This window comes from Ochotona curzoniae, unplaced genomic scaffold (assembly GCF_017591425.1).
Source record: "Ochotona curzoniae isolate NIBS_2020 unplaced genomic scaffold, NIBS_Ocur_1.0 contig_523, whole genome shotgun sequence".
NCBI lineage: Eukaryota > Metazoa > Chordata > Mammalia > Lagomorpha > Ochotonidae > Ochotona > Ochotona curzoniae.
In genome coordinates, this window is record NW_024466459.1 from 9,859,235 (window position 1) to 9,877,249 (window position 18,015).

General features: G+C 56.3%; 2 protein-coding genes across 9 annotated transcripts in view; one reads left to right on the forward strand and one right to left on the reverse strand.

The window, feature by feature from the left end:
* The window catches only part of RAB37 (RAB37, member RAS oncogene family), a 67,618-nt gene that overhangs the window by 17,024 nt on the left and 32,579 nt on the right, over positions 1-18,015 (reverse strand). The window contains exons 1-10 of one of the 5 annotated variants that reach the window (XM_040989725.1): positions 7,851-7,932; positions 7,275-7,333; positions 5,681-5,791; positions 4,780-4,821; positions 4,223-4,289; positions 4,084-4,136; positions 2,632-2,697; positions 2,075-2,131; positions 1,913-1,989; positions 397-1,767 (exon numbers count right to left, since the gene is read on the reverse strand). In XM_040989725.1, coding sequence (XP_040845659.1) covers positions 1,662-1,767; positions 1,913-1,989; positions 2,075-2,131; positions 2,632-2,697; positions 4,084-4,136; positions 4,223-4,289; positions 4,780-4,821; positions 5,681-5,791; positions 7,275-7,322 — 627 coding nt within the window. In that variant the 5' untranslated portion in view covers positions 7,323-7,333; positions 7,851-7,932 and the 3' untranslated portion in view covers positions 397-1,661. Of the gene's footprint in view, positions 1-396; positions 1,768-1,912; positions 1,990-2,074; positions 2,132-2,631; positions 2,698-4,083; positions 4,137-4,222; positions 4,290-4,779; positions 4,822-5,680; positions 5,792-7,274; positions 7,334-7,850; positions 7,969-10,587; positions 10,699-18,015 lie in introns of those variants that run through there. The other 4 variants (XR_005884814.1, XM_040989723.1, XM_040989724.1 and 1 more) reach the window with 4 other exon arrangements.
* Positions 17,820-18,015, forward strand: part of CD300LF (CD300 molecule like family member f) — a 74,943-nt gene continuing 74,747 nt past the window's right edge. For 2 of the 4 annotated variants that reach the window (XM_040989714.1, XM_040989715.1), the window contains exon 1: positions 17,820-18,012. In XM_040989714.1, coding sequence (XP_040845648.1) covers positions 17,970-18,012 — 43 coding nt within the window. In that variant the 5' untranslated portion in view covers positions 17,820-17,969. The remainder of the gene's footprint in view (positions 18,013-18,015) is intronic. The other 2 variants (XM_040989713.1, XM_040989716.1) reach the window with 1 other exon arrangement.

Consider the following 18,015-nt stretch of genomic DNA (forward strand, 5'->3'; position numbering starts at 1 on the left):
GTGGAGGCAGTTTGCTCTATCCCAGGACCCGAGTCCAGGAGTACGGGCTGCGATCCCGGCTGAGGAGGGGGCAAGCTCCCACTGCTCCCCAACTGGAGTCTTGTGAATTTGGGAGGCGCGGGTTCGAGTAGGAGGGGCAGAAGAAAGTCACTCCACAGGGAAGGAGGAGAAAGAAAAATAAAGATCCCGATAAGCGTCCCAAGCGCCCCCTTGCCAGGTGCCAGGCTGGCCACGGAGGCCTGGGGACCGTCTGTCCAAGCGGGCGGTGACCATTTGAGAACACCGAAGGACGACCTCGAGGAGTGGACGAGCTCGGCCACTTGCGTAGCTGACACTCCCGCGGGATCGCACCCCGCCCCCAGGCCCACCTCGCAGAAGCAGTGGAGAGACAGGGTGTTATTTTCCAAAATACTGCAATTTAATTCCGAAAAACACGCGCTGCAGGCCCAGGACGCTCGCTGTGATCGGATCTGCTGCAAGCTGCCTGCTGGGCCCTAGGATAGACTGGCAAGGTCAGGCTCCTCCCTGCTCTGCCCCGCAGCACCCGCAGAGCGCTTCCTTATCCGGCCCAAGTCCCGGCCCCAGCTGCTCCAGGCAGCTGTCATTCTGGGTAGCTTCAGCAAGGTGCTGCTTTCTTTCTCACCGCCCCCCAACACCCCTCTGACTCCACCCCTGGCCAGCAGGGCTGGGGTCAAAGTACCTGTCGGTCATGACCTGGGGATCTTAGGGTCACTTCCTTGGAATTGGACAGCAGGACTTTGGGAACTGTGACCTTGGTCCTGTTTGAACGCTTTGCTGGCCCTTTGCCCACCCTGCCTCCGGGGGCAGGTGTACCCACGTGACCTTGTTTGGCACACTGCCCCCAGACAGGAATGACCTCTCATTCCCTCACCCGACACAGTGAGAGAGGACACCGGGCAGGTTGGACCCTCAACATTGAAAAGTGCTAGGGCACGCTGGTCAGGTAAGAGGTGGAGCTTGGGCTTAGGGGGAACGGACCAGGGGTGCTTCGGCCACCTGCTCCAGGAGCCAGGAGTTTATCCGACTCTTGACCCCGGAGAGCTAAGCACTACCAGACCAGCTGTACCTACTGGAGGATAGGATGGTGGCTAGGGGTGCAGGCAGGAGGCAGGTAAGACAGATAGGCGCGGGGTTCCCTAGGAACTGAAGTGCAGAGACATGAGCCAGGGTCACCAGGTGTCCACTGGGAAGGGCTTGGTAAGGCCAGAGGGCCAAACAGGCCAACCCTGGTCTCTGATCCTCTTCCCCTTGTCCTGGGGAGTGGGCTGCCTCCAAAGCCACAGCTGTGACTCCCCAGGACATGGAGGGGCAGCCCAGCCCCTGTGCAGTTAAAGTGACAGTAGGCATGGAGTCTCCTGCCTGCCTTCACACACCTGCAAGTGCATGGGCCTCCCTGGTACTGCCCAGGGTGGGGACCTGGGGGGAGTCCCTCAGTCCCAGAAGGCAAAAGTGGGCCGCTGAGGCCCTAACTTAGTTGTACCCTGGTTCCCCACCCAGGCGAATGTTTTAAATGATGCTACAATCCCAGGGCAAGAAGGAGCTGGGGTGGGGGTTGAGTCCACTCCTTTGCAGAAGGGGACTCTGGGGGCCTCCCCGCCCCCTCGGAGAAGAAGCCAGTGCTGGGGAGAAAGTGGGGTTTTTCACGCAAGGGTGCAACAGCTGGAGTGTTGTTTCTGAGACTGCACGTAGTCTCGGATCTGGAAGCTGGGCTCGTGGGTTTGCTGCCCCGCCCGGTGGATCAACTCCCTAGGAGACCAAGAGGTGTGAGGGAGGACAGACTTAAGTGTGTGCCCCTCCACCCTTTTTAACAGCTCTCAGCAAATGGAACTCTGAGCTTCCCCAGCGCAAGCCACCCTGCCCGGGCTGGGCCCCTTCCCCCTGCAGCTCTCACTTGGCGATAGCCAGGAAGGCTAACTCCACGTTCATGCCCGTCTTGGCGCTGGTCTCCATGAAGGGAACGCCGTACTCCTGCAGGCGGAGAGGAGGTGTCCTCAGGGCCGGCCCCCGCTGCTCGAGCCTTCACCCTGCCCTGGCCCCGCCAGTGGCCACTCACCCTGGCCAGCGTCTCCCCGTCCTCCGACCGGATCACTCTTTCACCGCTCACATCCGCCTGTCAAGCCGATATGGGTCACTCTGGGGGAAGGCAGCCTTGACCCCAACTGGCCCAGCGTTTGCCAGAGGAGCAGGCGCTGCCTGCCCTCTGCTGGTGGCCAAAGGCACTGAGAGCAGATGCCTGAGGCTCCGGGGTGATTTTTGTTTTCTGTCTTTTTCAGGCTGTGTTGCCCAGCCCAGCAGGCACCCACCTCACGCCCAGGCTCCAGGAGGCTGGTGGATGACCCAGCCTCACAGGGCTGGCTGTAACTGCGGCTAATGGGTAACCCTGGACTTGAAGGCAGGTTAAGACCCTCCCTGGATGGACTGCTGCCAATGCTTGGACAAGGCAGACGGGATGGGCAGAAACTGGCAGATGCTTTGACCTCTGAACTGCAGCCTGGGGAGTCCTCGGCTTGGAGGGTGCCTGGATGAGTATTTCCGGGCGTGTATGGGGCAGGGTGGGGCCCAGGCTGCTGGAGAGGAGGTGCAGGGCTGACCCTGCTTGGAGCCACTCACCTTGTTGCCTAGCAGCATGATCACCACATCCCTCTGGGCATACTCGTGAATCTCAGTGAGCCAGGCCTGGGGGAGAAGGCAAGCTGAGCCAGGACAAGGCCTACAGCAGGCCACTGTCCTGCTGACCCGCCCGGGGAGAGACAAGAGCACAGAGCACGTGAGGGCTCAGCGAGCTCTGTGATTGATGAGTGATGTCTGCGGGGCGTCACTACCTGGTTGGAGGTGGTCAAATAAGTGCTATGGATTTTCTTTCTTTCTTTTTTAAATAACCCTAAGGGGATGTAAAAGAGTTTGTGGTGGGCTGAGCATTTGGACCTAGCCGTTAAGCCACCAGTTTGGACAGTTGTGTTTCAGGTTTCCAGACCTAGGGAGGCGGCAGATGATGGCTCAAATAGATGGGACCACGCAACCCTCATGGGAGAACTCAGATTGGGTTCCTGGTCCCAGGCTTCAGCCTGACCCAGCCCCAGCCATTTTAGGTAACTGGGGAGTGAGAAAGCAGGTGGGAGCTGTTTGTCTCCCTCTGTCTTCCTTCCCCTTCCAAAAAGAAAAAAAAAAAAAGTTTATAAAGTTAGTGTAAAGGGGCTGGTGCTGTGGCATAGCAAGAAAACCGTTGCCAGCATCTCACATGGACTCCAGTTCAAGTCCTGGCTGCTCCACTTCCAATCCAGCTGCCTGCTCATGTGCCTGGGAAAGCTGTGAAGATCCGAAAAATGCTGCAATCTCCTGACTTTGGCCCAACCCAGCCCCTGCCGATGCAGCCACGTGAGGAGTGAGCCAGGAGATGGAAGAGCTCTCTCTCTGATTCTGCCTTTCCAAGAAAAGAATTAATTTTTATTTTAAAAACTGAGTGGAAAGGTGGAATGAAAAGCTGTTCCTTTGCTACTGAACATTTTGGAATCTGTGCACGGGATTCTTACCATGCTGTGGTCGTTTGGGAGACGCCTGCTGTACCTTATTCCTCTGGCTTGCTTACAGACAAACTGCCCCCTGTTGAGGGCAGGGAGCCCGGGAAGCGCACGTGCTGTCGGACACAGAACTGGCGCTGATGTTTGCTGAATTACCATCTGCAGTCCGAGGGCTTGGGTAGGACCTGGCAGTCATTCTGTCTGACTCACTCTCTTGGGAATTGGGCTGGATGTTGTGTAGACCTTTCTGGTCGGGCTCTGCCCTCGGCCTCTGTGGCTAATTGTGCAGGGTGGAGCTGGGGCCCTGTGGACACTTTGACAAGCAGTGCACTCATGAATCAGTCAGGGCTGTGCAGGTGGCGCTGGGGCACGCCAGCTTGCCCGGCCTCCGTGCCCGCATGGCAGTAAAAGGCCCAATAGCGAGTCGAGTACAACTTCTGAGTCACCGCCAGGTGTTTTCAGAAGGCGGCACAGAGCAGGAAGCGGGTCAGGTCTTCTGGTGGTTAAGAGAGCCGGGGTGGGGGTGGCAGGTGGCGGGACCTACCCTGATGTTGTCGAAGGAAGCTCTGTTGGTGATGTCATAGAGCAGCAGCAATGCTGTAGGGGAGACAGGCGGCAGAGAACACTCAGCCCAGCAGTGTGCGTGTGACGGGACTGGGGAAGGGCAAGCACGGGGAACTCACCCTGGGCGTCTCGGTAGTAAGCGTGGGTGACACTGCGGAACCGCTCCTGCCCCGCAGTGTCCCAGATCTGGGAAGGGGACAGAGAAGTGGTCAGAGGAGGTGGGGACAAGGATGCTGGGAGCAGGTGGCATGAGCCAGGCCCGTGGCAGGGCAGGGACTTCCTAATGATGCCTGGGAACTCCTGGGAGTGGGGTGGCAGTCTTTGAGTTCTGAGGCCCATCAGAGCCTGGCCGAGGGCTGGGGGAGCTAGCCAGCCTTCTGGATAGAGGTGCCCAGGCCAAGGGGACTGCAGAGACCGCAGGAGGGACGCCACCCTCTGCTCTGCTCTCTCGTGTCCCCGTCTGAAGGCATTTTGAGCTGCCTTAGCTAGAGGCCAGGGTGCCTGGGAACCGCTACTTCTGTAGACAGCAAGCAAACAAAAGCTGCTTCCGCTCTCATGGGCCCCACAGGAAATTGCCCCAGGCTGCAGGGCAGGGCTGCAGGCTGCCTGTGGTTCAGGGTCAGGAGTGGCGCTGGCTCCTGCAGCCCCCCTCCCCCAGCCCAGCCTCCGGCCTCACCTGCAGCTTCACTCTTGCGCCATCCACACTCACCACCTTGTTCTGAAAAGCAAAGGGGTGCAGAGTAGGGAGGGCACCGGACGCCTGTTCCCCTGTCATGTCAGGGTAGCAGGGCCCCTGTCCCCTGGCACGCCAGCTGCACAGACAGAGCTTCCCACCCCCTGGGGTTGGATGGGGGTGCTTTTTCTGCTCTGATTCTCACAGTTCAGGCAGAAGGAAACCCCAGAATTGCGCTGGGGGACTGCGGGCAGGGCACTGTGGGCAGCACAGGGCTGGTGTTGGCAGGAAAGTTTCTGTCCCTTCCTCACTCCCATCACCCTAGCATTGAGAGGCCCCCACGCTCACTCCACCTGCAATCCTGGGCCCCCCCCCCCCCCAAGCTGGACTTACTGACCCCGTCTCCCTGCCGCCCCCTGCGTTCTCCCAATGCAACTGCAGGTCCTGGCGTCAGGCTGGTCAGACCCCACCTGCTGGTTAGATCTTGGACTCTTTTCTGTGGATCAGTTTGCAGGCCCCAAGCAGGGCTAGGGATATGGTGTTCACAGGGAGAAGGGGAGAGATTTGGGTTGGCCACTCTTGTCCCTGCAGAGCCAGCCCAGAGTTGAAGCCTAGTGCCGCACTGTGCGTCCTGGGAGCTTCAGAAAGGCCACCCAGATCTTCCAGATCTTAGCAAAGGGCCCCTTTCTGAGGGCAGTGAGTGAAGCTGTCTTGTTTTGGAGTAGAGGAGATGGTTTTCATGTCCCCAGATGTCAGGGAGCTCAGCCCATACTCTTTGAACCTGTGCAGGAGTGGGGGTATCCTTGCTGCCTCACAGGGGTGGGCAGAGAGAGGGCAGCTGCTATGCCTGAGCCATGGCCCGTGGCTTGCCATGGGGGGGAGGAGGAGCCTGCAGCCACCTCACCCTGAAGTCTATGCCGACAGTGGCCAGGAAGGTCCCCGACAGGAAGGCCCCATCTTTGAATTGGATCAGGAAACAGGTTTTGCCGACGCCTGAGTCTCCCAGAAGCATCACCTAGGGGATGGGGCAGAGGTGGTTAACGGGGAGTTGGGGAGCTTCTGGGGGTGCAGAGAGGGCAGGTGACAGAGTGGAGGAGGAGTGGGGCTGGGGATGGACGCTGAGGGCACAAGGGCCTCCTGCTTCTGGGAAGTCTGTGCTGCCGCCAACGCCTTCCCCGCTCCTTGCTGTCCTCTAGCCCTCCTGTTCTTGCCCAACGTTGTGGGAGCACAAGGTGACACTAACAGGTCCCCCCAGATGGTCTCAGAGAACCACACGGCGGGGACTCTGGTCACATCTGCCCCTTGCCACAGTGGGCAGGGATTCTGCCCCCACCCCCATGTGTGGATTGCACTCTGGTATACACCTGTGGGCAGGGCCAGGGCCATGTTACTACCTGGGAAGGGATTCCCAGGGGGCACTGTCGCTTGCCTGGGCGTATTCTGAAAATACTGTTATTGGGGCTTCTTTCTTTTTGGGTTCGGACAGGTATGGGGGGGCGGTCCCCAGTGATGTTTCATGTGAATAAAAGTGTAGCGTGTTAGAGAAAGTGGAGGTTTGCACTGAAAATGGAGACTTTAGCTTCAAAGTCCTTTCGGGAGAGATGGAACACATGCATACCAGCTGGCCTGGCCGAGTGGGTCACTGCAAGTGGCGGGGGAGGGGAACCTCAGAGTATGCGGTGGGCATGTCCCCTGGCCTCAGGGGAGGGGCTGGTCCCTGCACATCTTCTCTGGGGAATGTGCAGAGGGGACCTTGGTCCTTTCTAGCATCTAGATCCAGTGCTGGGATTTTCTTGGTTGAGCAGGGACTACGTGGGGATCAGCTCCAAGATTCTGAGCTTGACTGTGGGGCTCAGCTCAGATGCCGTGGGCATGGGACACTGGAATTAGTTCATTTGGGTGGGCAGTCGGGAGGGGACAGGCCTGGGGCAGCCAGGGACTGGTCCTCCTGCAGATGTGGCTTGGCCTAAGGGACAGCTGAGGGGTGGGCGTGGGGTGAGCTCCTCTCTGGTTCCTGCGACCCAGTCCCTGAACAGGGGTGGGAGGGCTGGCCAGTGTGTGTGTACTTCACAGATCACAGCTGGCCTGAGCAAACGAGGCCAGCCAGGCCTTCCCACCAAGCACAAACAGCTGCCCAGACTCCCCGCCTGCTAGGCAAACAGCCTCGCAGGCCTGCGGGCCACGGAGGTCGGGAGGAGGCCCTCACCCGTCTGAGGCTGGCCGGCCACAGCTCCCCGTCCTCAGAGGGCGCAGGGCCCATTTCCTGCCGCGAGCGCACACACCACGCGCCTATCTCAACGGTTCTGTGGCTTCCTCTGAAACTGCTCTCAGGGAGTGGTGGTGGGACCCAAAGCTTCCATGGAGAGGGAGCCCTGGGGCCCTGGGGCAGGAGGAGGAAGCCCAGGTCCCCAGGAAGACTGCAGTGCTCAGATACTCTCCCCCGATCCCACCTGTGCCCACCGGCATCCCTTTGGCAGCTCCTGTTGGCATCTGCTCACATGGAAGGCATGGGGGGCGGCAGGAACAGGGAACCAGCCTGCCCGCATGAGACAGCTTCCTGAGAGGAGGGGGCTCATCTGATTGCAGGAGAGAGGTGCCAGGAAGGAAGGTGGAGTAAGGAAAGGGGTAGGATGTGGGGACAGGTGGGGACCCTCGAAACCTAAGGCCTGCCTTGGAACTCAATTCCCCAAAGGTGTCAGTCATGAGCTGCCCCGCCTCCAGGGGGAGCCCTTCTCGTCTCCAAGCAGTCCTAGGATCGGGAGGACCAGGGGGGCTGCGAGAGGCTTGTGTGGCACAGGAAAATTGGGTTGAGGTCCGCAGGTCTTCTGAGTTACCTGCTCTGGGCTGCACTAGCTGGGGCCCAGTCCAGGGGGCGTGCCTGAAACCCCGTTCCTACCCCATCTCAACACCCCACCCCTCCCTGCTTTCTCCACTGTTAAGCTCAGCTGCCCCCCGGGCAGGGGCTGAGCCCAGCCCAGATGCAGAGAAGGGCTGGGGGAGAGAGACACAGCAGGGCCTCAGCAGTCAGAGCACAGGGCAGCGCGTCCCTCAGAACCAGCTCAGTGCCCACCCACCTTGCCCGTGAGATCGTAGTTCTGATTGCAGGGTGGGCAGGTCCGGGGGGCCTCGCCATCCCAGGCGGTAGCTTTGCCAGGCGTGCAGGTCATATCCCCAGGCAAGAGGTAGGCTGGGCCTGACCAGCCAGCTGCGAGGGACAGCTCAGGGACGGCCCCGCCCCAGCTCCGCCCACCCCTTCCTCCCCTCCACCCACCCGGCCCAGACCCCGACAGACTGGCTCCACCCTCTGCCCACGCCACCTGGCCCGCAGTGGGCTGTCCTCAGGATGGCGTGCTGGACCTCAGGGTACCTGGGCTGATGGGGAGGGTGGGACCCCCTGAGCAACACCGGCCTGGTTTCGTGCTCTCAGAGTGGGGTCACATTCAGCGCTTAGCCGCCTGGGTCGGGATCCCACTCGCCACGCAAGGTCTGACCTCTGGACCCGCGCTGCGCAGTCAGCAGGCGGCACCCTAGCCCCAGCAGGTGACAGGTGGTCCCATCGCAGGTAGGCGGGGTGCAGCCTTGCATTCGCGGATGCACCCCAGCCCGCGCCCCGCTGGACTTTGACCTGCGGGCTGTGTGCGCCAGGAAGGTCCCGCCGCACAACAGGTGGCCTTCTTTTGAGCACAGTTCGCTGCGCAGCTCCTGGTGACGGTTGGGGAAAAGGTCTGGGAGTTGCTGAGGTAGGTAGGGCTCCCGGGCACTGGCCCGCTCAGGCGGGATGCTCCGCAGCACAGCAGGGCAGCACGGCGCCCCCTGGCGGCGCCCCGCTGTTACTGGAGGCCGCACTGCCTCGGGTACCGGGGACCGCGAGACTGGAGCGGCGCCATCCCGGGAACGCCCGCCAGGGGGCGACCGGCAGCCTCTGAAGGGGGACAGGGTCCGGGTGTCAGAGGAACCGCTGAGGAGCCGGCTCTTGGCAGCTCACTGCCTCAACCCTGCCTCACACCGCACACGCTGCATCACACAGACAGCACTGACAGCCCCACACACACCTCACGCACATCACGTATACACTTCACACTCCCCCACACACACGTCACACACACTCCCCTGCTCACGCATATGCACCTCACACCACATACACACACTACGTCTTGCCACACGCACCTCACACACATCATACCACACACTATAGCACAAATGCACACACACGGCTCACACCACCAACACATCTCACACACCAGAGACACACACACCAGACGCCATACTCCAGATACACACAGCTCACACCATAGGTGCACACTCTACATCACAAATGCACACACCTCACACACCACACACACACACCTCACATTATATGCATACAAATATACCTCACCACGCCACACACAAACACCTCACGTCACACCCAGACACACACCCCTCACACCATGGCACACACACACATACACACTTTATATTATAAATGCACAGCCGTTCTACGTCTTACCACATACCTCACAGCCCACACACTCCTCACACACCACAAATGCACGCACACACTCCATCTCTGCCACACATCTCATACCACGTTCTACACAGACACATCACACCACACACAGCTCACGTCATGCTCACATCCTTCACCACAAACAGCCTCTCAACCACATATGCCTCAAATGACACTCTGAATATGCAATCCCAGACACACCCCTCAAATCAAAGCATACAAACACCTTCTATATTATAAGCACCCCCACCTCACACCACACATCAGCTCTCCTCCCCTCACAGCACGTACACACAATTCCCGTATTCTGTGGACACCCCAGCTTCTATGACAGTCACAGTTTGTATCCTGTCACACACACAACGTCTTGCACAACCCTAGTCTCACATACCTCACTGCACCCGAACATACGCATGCCCCAGCCCACGTCATATTACTGCACAGTTCCCAGCAGCGGCTGTCCCCTCGCCTCCATGCCTGCCACACTCCCCTGCTGCCCACGAGCTGTCACCCCTCCAGCCAGGGGTGAGGAGGAAGTGTGTACACAGTCAGCTCCCCCACTCCCCCACCTGTGCACCACACTCAGTCACTTGTCCCGCCTGGAGGAAGTGCTGAGTACCCCATGAACACCTCATTTGTCCCATAGGGGCCCCTGGGTGCAGTCATGGTGATCTGAGGAGGCCTCCCTGATGCCCATGTGCCCAGGAGAGCCCTGAGGTGCAGACAGCACAGGCCGGGGAGCTCGGGGTTGGGCTGTGGAGGGGATACGGACAGAGGCCGCAGCTGCATCCTGACAAGTTGAGCAGACAGCAGCGGTTGGGAAGGCCGAGCCCAGATCGTCTCTGGCGGTGCTGGGCCTGCAGGTAGACCAGGTGCTTTCTGCTTCCCACAGCAGATTTGCTTTTTTTTTTTCTGCCTGTGGTCTGTGGAGAGTGTCTCACACCCAAGCCGCCATCCTGGCCTCCACATCCCGCTGTCAGAAGGATGGAGGTGGAGCTGTGGGTGTGGCCTGTGGACATGGGCTGGCCAGGGCGAGCAGGCTCACTTCAAGGCCTCAGAGAGCTGCGAGCTGCAGGTGCAGTGCATACGGAGGGAGGGTTCCTGGGGCTACAGTGAGAGGGAGAATGAGTCTCTGGGCCACCCGTGGGTACTGCAGCCCTGCCTCCCCTGGCACCCACCACCCTGCCTGCACCTTGGGAAGAGCTGTTTTTGCTCAGCCTCCTGTGTGAACTAATGTGAGGGTTCGCTTGTTCCCAGCAGGCTCCACAGCAGGGGCACTAGGGCCCCGGAGCCCAGGGGGGCAGTGCCAGGACAGCGCTTACTGTGAATCCGATGCCCACGGTGGCCGAGAAGGAGCCTGGGATGAACTTGCCCTGGTCGAACTGAACCAGCAGAGAAGTCTTCCCCACACCGCTGTCGCCCACCAGAATGGTCTGCAAGGGAGCGAGAGAGAGAGGGGTGAGGGTCTGGGGTGCGGGTGAGGCTGTCAAGACGTGGGAAAGGCTGAGAGAACCGGTTCTTTCATCCAGACACACTCAGACACAAGCGGACACTTGCTGTAACATACACAGAAGTGCACACACGCTTACACACACACGATACACAGACTTAGAGCCACAAACACAACAGTCTCTGGATTTTTTTTTATCCAAGTTCCTGAAGGCCTGGAGACATGAAGGCAATTTTGTTCTGTTTTTTTTTTTTTTTCTTTTTTAAAAGATTTACTTTTATGTGAAAGGTGGAGTTATGGAGTGAGGAAGGGGGGGCAAGGATTGAGGCCCTCCTCTGCCGCCTTCCAAGGCCACAAGCAGAGAGCTGGAACACAAGTGGAACTGCCGGGACTTGATCCAGTGCTCATACGGGATGCTGGTGCAAAGCATGCCTTGTCTGACCCAGCCTGGGAATCTTGTCCTAATTCAGGTTGGTGAATATCCGCAGTGACCATGAGAACACTTCCCAGACCCCAGCCACAGGGGAAGATCTGGCCCGGGGACCATGCTGCTCCCGGGACATGGCAGGGACGACAAGACAGGCCCGCTACTGGCAGACATGTGACTCCTCCACCAATTGTGTCAGCTCCAGGGTCCACTCAAGAGGGGTTGACCCCACATCGTGGTAGGATGGCTCCCCTGGCCTCCCGGGAACCTTCTCTTCATAAATGGATTCGTTTCTGTCATCTGCTCCTTGGAAGAACAAAGCTAAGAGGGTGTCTGTGGGTTTCCTGAAATACAAAAGTCCTGGAGCGCCAGTTCCTGGAATACAGTGAATGGGGTAGTCTGATGTGTGCCTTGGGGTGGCTTCACACTTGGCCCTGGGATTTGGCCTTGGAATGGATCCCATTTCAGAGGGAAGTGACACTGCAGAAGCGGGCAAGGCCATTGTCCTCGGCCTTGTACTGTAGGAACTGTAGGAAGTAGCGCTGATTGGAATCATGGAAAGGAAACCACCAGCACTACAGAAGACAGATGTGCTCACAGCGGTCGTGCCCAGCAGGCGCTCGGGAGTGAGTGCTTTACTGGGCAGTGGATAAATGTCTTTTTGCTTTAAAATGGACACCAAAGGGCCTGGCACGATGGCTCACTAGCTAAATCCTTGCCTCACAAGTGCTGGCATCCCATATGGGTGCTGGTTCATGCCCCAGCTGCTCTACTTCACATTCAGCTCCCTGCTTGTGTCCTGGAAAGGTAGTAGAGGACGGCCCAAAGCACCTGGATGGGAGACTCAGAAGATGCTCCTGGCTCCTGGCTTCAGATCGGCTCAGCTCTGGCCATTGGTGGCCACTTGAGGAGTGAACCAGTGGATGGAATATCTTTATCTCTGTACTTCTTTCTCTCTGTAATTCTGCCTTTTTAATCAAAATAAATAAGCCTTAACAAACAAACAAACAAAAAAAACACAAAGTGAACACCAAAGACCAGCCTTTGAGGTCGTTGGAAAGGCTTGGGGGCAACAAACTGGCTGGATTTGCAGAAACATGCAAACATTAAGATGACCAGTCCTCTTTGGAAGTGACCCTTGGGCCCTAGCCACTGCTGGGCTCTGACGATGGCGTCTCAGGGAGCTGGTGCCATGACGTTGGCCGAAATGTTGACCTTGGACGTCTGCTGGCTATGGTTCCTCTGTCCCCCGCTTCCTAACTATTCTCAACTTTCAATTTCCTGTTGGGCTAAAGGCTCCTTTTGTTTGCTGCGAGGAGTGGCTTCAACAGTTTATGCTTCAAATCTAACTTCCTCATACTTCTTGGAAATGATTTTATTTATTCATTTGAGAGAGAAAGAAAGAGAGAGAGAGAGAGAGAGAGTGTGTGTGTGTGTGTGTGTGAGAGAGAGAGAGAGAGAGAGAGAGAGAGAGATCTCTTCCATCCACTGGGTTCATGCCCTAAGTAGGTACAAATCTAAGGCCAGGCTGAGTCAAAACTAGTCAGAACCAGGAGCCTGGAATTGCCGGGCTCCCGTCTGGGTGGCAGGGCTCACGCACGTGGGCCACCTTGCACTGCCTTTCCGTGGGCATCAGCAGGGAGCGGGATGGGAAAACAGCATCAGATGCATGCTTCATCAGGGACACATTAACCCACTGTGCCATTTATTGGCCATCTGCATAGGCTTTAAGCCGTGCTTTTTAGATAGAATGTTCTAGAAATTGAGGAACAAATCCATGCATGTCCCCCTTATTCCTGTAACAGATACAACAGCTTCTAATTCTTTTTTTTTTTTTGATCCTTTTCTTCTCCAGGATGAAGGATTCCCTCCCATCACTTCCTTCTCTCATGGTGGGGAAAACCTCTACTTTCCTTTCTGCTTTGGGGACCAGTCCAGAGGTGCACTTGGGGTTCAGTGCTTCAGGTCCAGCTCAGTGCAGGGCACTGATGTTCTCGTCTTGGCCTTTTTTCCCCTTAAGATTTATTTGTGGGCTCGGCTTGGAAGCCTAGCAGTTAAAGTCCTCACCTTGAATGTGCTGGGATCCCATATGGGCACCGGTTCTAATCCTGGAGCCTCCGCTTCCCATCTAGCTCCCTGTTTGTGGCCCGGGAAAGCAGTCGAGGACGGCCCAAAGCCTTGGGACCCTGTACCTGCGTAGGAGACCTGGAAGAGCTCCTGGGTTCTGGCTTCAGATTGGCTCAGCACTGGTCGTTGTGGTCACTTGGGGAGTGAATTATTCAACATATCTTCCTTTCTGTCTCTCCTCCTCTCTCTATATATCTGACTTTGCAATAAAAATAAATAAATCTTTTTAAAAAAGATTTATTTGTATGAAAGGCAGAGAGAGAGATTGAGAGTCTTCCATCCCCTGCTTCGCTCTCCAGTTGACTGCAACAGCCAACTGTGGGTCAGGCCAAAGGCAAGGCCAGGGATTCCGTCATGGTACTTGGTCCATCATCCACTGCTTTCCCAGGAGTATGATCAGGAAGCTGGAGCTGAAGCAGAGCGGCTGGCACTCAAATCGTCCCCCTGCTGTGGGATGGTGTGGTGTTACAAGCTGTAGCTTAACCTTCCTGCCACAATGGTGGTCCCTCCAAGAGCTTTCATCCCAGGCCAAAGTGGGGAGAGTGCAGGGGCCCGGCGCAATGGCCTAGCGGCTAAAGTCCTTGCCTTGAATGTGCCAGGATCCCATATGGGCACCAGTTCTAGTCCTGGCAGCTCCACTTCCCATCCAGCTCCCTGCTTTGAGGCCTGGGAAGGCAGTTGAGGATGGTCCAAGTCCTTGGGATCCTGCACCCACATGGGAGACCTGGAGGAAATTGCTGGCTTCTGGCTTCGGATCGGCTCAGCACCAGCCGTTGCGTTCACTTGGAGAGTGAATCATCGGATGGAAGATCTTCCTCTCTGTCTCTCCTCCTCTCTGTATATCTGTCTTTCCAATAAAAATAAATAAATCTTAAAAAAAAAAAAGCAGGAGAGTGCAGAGCTGGTTCATTCATAAGTGTTGTTGAATGATTTCCCCTTAGTCCTGTCCCTCCTCCATTGTGCTCCTGCTCTAAATGCAACAAGTCCTCAGAGCCCAAGGCCTGGTCCTCCTATAGGCCACGTTTTGTTTCTAGCTCGTGCTGTTGGCACTTCCGCACGTTTGAGGAGTGTGCAGACAACAGGTGTCTCATTTGGGGGAGGGGCAGTGTGCGCCAGAATTTGGATGTGAAGGCTGGGATGTCCACTTGCATTTTCCCGAGAGACTATGGTGCTGAGGTCAGTGGGAGTGGGAAGAGAAGGGAGCTGCCTGCAGGTGGGGCTGGGGGCCAGCATCGCTGTCCCCAGGCGGCTGCATCTTATGTGGAACCTCTGATGTTCCTGCATGCTAAACAGGATAACAGGATGGGCTGTGGCCACGATGCAGAAGCCAGCGAGCTTCCCCTGGAGTTTTGCATCCATCCTTAGTAAGGACCTAGTACTAAACTATGCCTCAGTGATGGCCTTTCAATGGGAGCTGGGCCAAGGCTGTCCTGGCATGTGGTTTTTCTGTGGCTCTGTCATTGAGAGTGAATGGGTGGTTACCAGGGCTCCTCAAGTAGCTCTGAGTGACCTTCTTAATAAGACAGGAAGTGCTGATCCATAAGGAAAAGGATCAATAAGTCTAGTGCACAGAAATGAAAATGTTCCAGTCAATGGAAGATGCCAGAAATGAAGTCCAATGGGAAGGATGCTGGCGTTGCGGTATAAGCCACCACTTGTGACATCAGCTTTCCATATGGATACTGGTTTGAGTCCTGGTTGCTCCACTTCCAGTTCAGTTCCCTGGTATTGTACCTGGAAAGGTAGCAGAAGATGGTTCAAGTACTTGGGCCTCTGCCAGCCACATGGGAAACCCGGTTGATGTCCCAGGCTTCTAGCCCTAGGCTGGCTCAGTGCTGACCATTGCAGCCATGTGAGGAGTGAACCAGCAGATAGGACATCTCTCTCTCTCTGTGCCGCCCCATCTGTTCTACCTGTGCTGTTGCCCTGGAAAACCTTGACTGGTAAAATATAATGTGCATTTGCTTGATAACAGTTTGGCAGTAGTCCTCGGATAATGGTCCATACGAGTTAGATTTTGGGGAATAGACATTCATTTAGACAACAATGATAGATACCCAAGTTAGGACAACTTACATAACATTGTCAGCGGTTGACAATGTCTGTCACAGTTATCAAGGCAAATTCCACTGAGACAGCAGGGTTGTAATTCTCCTTGCACAAGCAAACCAAGGTGTGTGTGTAAGGATGCTCGCGGTAGTACCTACACGAGTAAACCATTCAGCTGTGAAAACTCATCAGGGGAAAGTTCCACTGAACCACGAGAAAGCAGGGGAACATTCAGCTCATGGACACCTGTCCAGGAAATAGCGCATAGAACCAACCGTGTGAAGCAGACTACTCTATAGTTGACTATTCTTATTTCACATCTGATGCTGGGACTTCCATCTACGATCTTACAGCTAGCTCTACCTAGTGATTGCCAGCACTGTCCAGCAGAGCTTGCCAGCTCCTGTAAGCACCCTGAGTGCCAGTGAGCTTTGACATAAGTTCACATGCAAGTGACCCTCCTCCACTCAGAAGCTCAACTCTGGCTTTCTGCTCCACCTGGTTCAGACTTCAGTACTCGGTGTTCATTCCCAGGTGGGTCTTTTCCTTCCCGGGGGCTTGTATTGCACAGTGAGGAAGGCCTTGCAAAGCTGGTCCTATTTCTGCACGAGGGCCCCCTTTGCCAATGGGTTGAGTTCAGAGACTGCGATCTGTAGTTGGTCAGTCCCAGTGACTGAGCAGAAATGCTGAAGGTTCTATCCTTGCTACTGAGAGAAGCCAGACAATTGCATTAATACACACACACATGCACAACATGCTCAGATAGTCCCACGTACACACATACAACACATGTGCACCTATGCACAACACACTTCCAGCTCCCCCCATGGACAAAAGCACACACATTACATGTGCACAGAGGCATCGGCTACACGCAGGTGAGTGCCGCAGTGATGTACACACAGGGAGACTGATGCTCTGTTGATCCCTTCCTTCGTAGTAGCAGGTGAACGCTCAGGGTTAAGTGATGCATATACAAGTCAAGGCTCAAATTAGGATGAGGGTCCTGAATTGAGGATGCAGGACCACCAGGACAAGTCTGTTCCCTGTTGAGTCCTCCCAAAGTCAAGACTGGGACTAGGCAGGACCGGGGACCAAGGGCAGGGCACAGGCAAGGCTCCTGGTAGGCAGATGTGCTCACTCTTTGGTGCCCATTCTGGGGAAAGGAGAGGCTCCCCCGGGCCCCCATTGCTCTCTCTCTCTCTTTAATGTTTTAATATTTTTTCTTGGAAAGGCAGATTTACATAGAGAGAGACAGAAAGATCTTCCTTCTGCTGGTTTAATCTCCAAATGGCTGCAGTGTCTAGAGCTGAGCTGTTCTGAAACCAGGAGCCAGGAATTCCCTTGGGGTTTCCCACATAAGTGCAGGGTCCCAAGGGTTCGAGCCATCCTCTCAGGTCACAAGTAGGAAGCTGGAAGGGAAGTGGAGCAGCTGGGACATGAACTGGTGCCAGTGTGGGATGCCAGTGCTTGTAGGTAGAGGATTAGCCAACTGAGCCATGGCACTGGCCCTTGCCCCTTTACTCTTGCAGGCTGCCATAACCTGCCTCATGCCTGGTCATCTCCTGGAAGCTGGAGCTTTTCCTGATGCAGGGGGTTGCTGTCTCCCAGTATCCTGGGCAGCTCACAGGCCTATGTGATGAGTGCTGGAGCTGTGTGAGCTGCCCATGCCTGCACACCGGCTTGCTGAGCTGACATTACGCCCTGCAGATACACAGAAAAGCATAAGGTTGTCTCTGACCACCTCCTGGAAACTCCCTCATGCCTCAGCGGCTCTGGTTTTCTGTGCAAATAACTCCTCCTGCCTCGTGACTGGTTGGGGTGTGAAGGGGTCATGTCCTCTTTTGGGATATATTGGTCCGATGTCACACAGGGTGGGGGTGACTCACTGCAAAAGTGGCTGCAGGTGACCCTCTGTTCGCTGGGGTCTTGATGGAGAGGGGACTTGGGGAATGGGCACAGTGGTCAGGAAGGGAGTGAGAAAAGAAAGCTGGGCTTCCTTTTTTGTTTTTGTTTTTTTTTTTTTTTTTGGCCATCTGTTATTTTCTTCCATAGTTGTGGAAAAGGGGTGGGGTGGGGCAAAGGTCGTGAGCAAAAAGTTGGAGGGCCCTGGAGTACAGGACACGTTCTCAGGCCTAAGGCTTCCATCATCCATGGGCCCCATTTGTCAGAAGGGGCAGAACATTCACTTTCTAGAGGGGGTCTTAGGACAAAGTCCCTGTGGCCTGTGAGGCTTGTAGGTCCCTGGCTCCTTGGTCTTTTAAGCTCCTTTTGGTCTGGGTCTGATACCCCATATCTCCGTCATCCTCTCATCCCCAACTCTGGACCCGAAGTTAATTGCGCAGATGTCTAACTTTGGTCCCAATCCTCTGTTGAACTCTTAGGTCTCAGCTACTGTTGAAACCATAGGCTTGGGGCTCGCCACTGCCTGCTGGTGGAGCAGGGTCCACCCCCGCCTCAGCCTCCACCTCCGACCTTGCCTTGAAATCGCACCTCCTTCCTGTTTTGTCGTGTCCACCAGTGGGAAGTGACTGAAGGAGGAAGTATGAACGTGAAAAGAAACAGAGGGCCAGGAGCTTAAGGAGTCGAGCCGTGGCGAGTGTTCTCGCTGACCGGCTACCTCTTCAGGGAGAGACCAGTGAGCAGAGAAGATGCACTTGCTGCTGCTGTTTCCCTTCCTGCTCTGGCTTTCAGGTG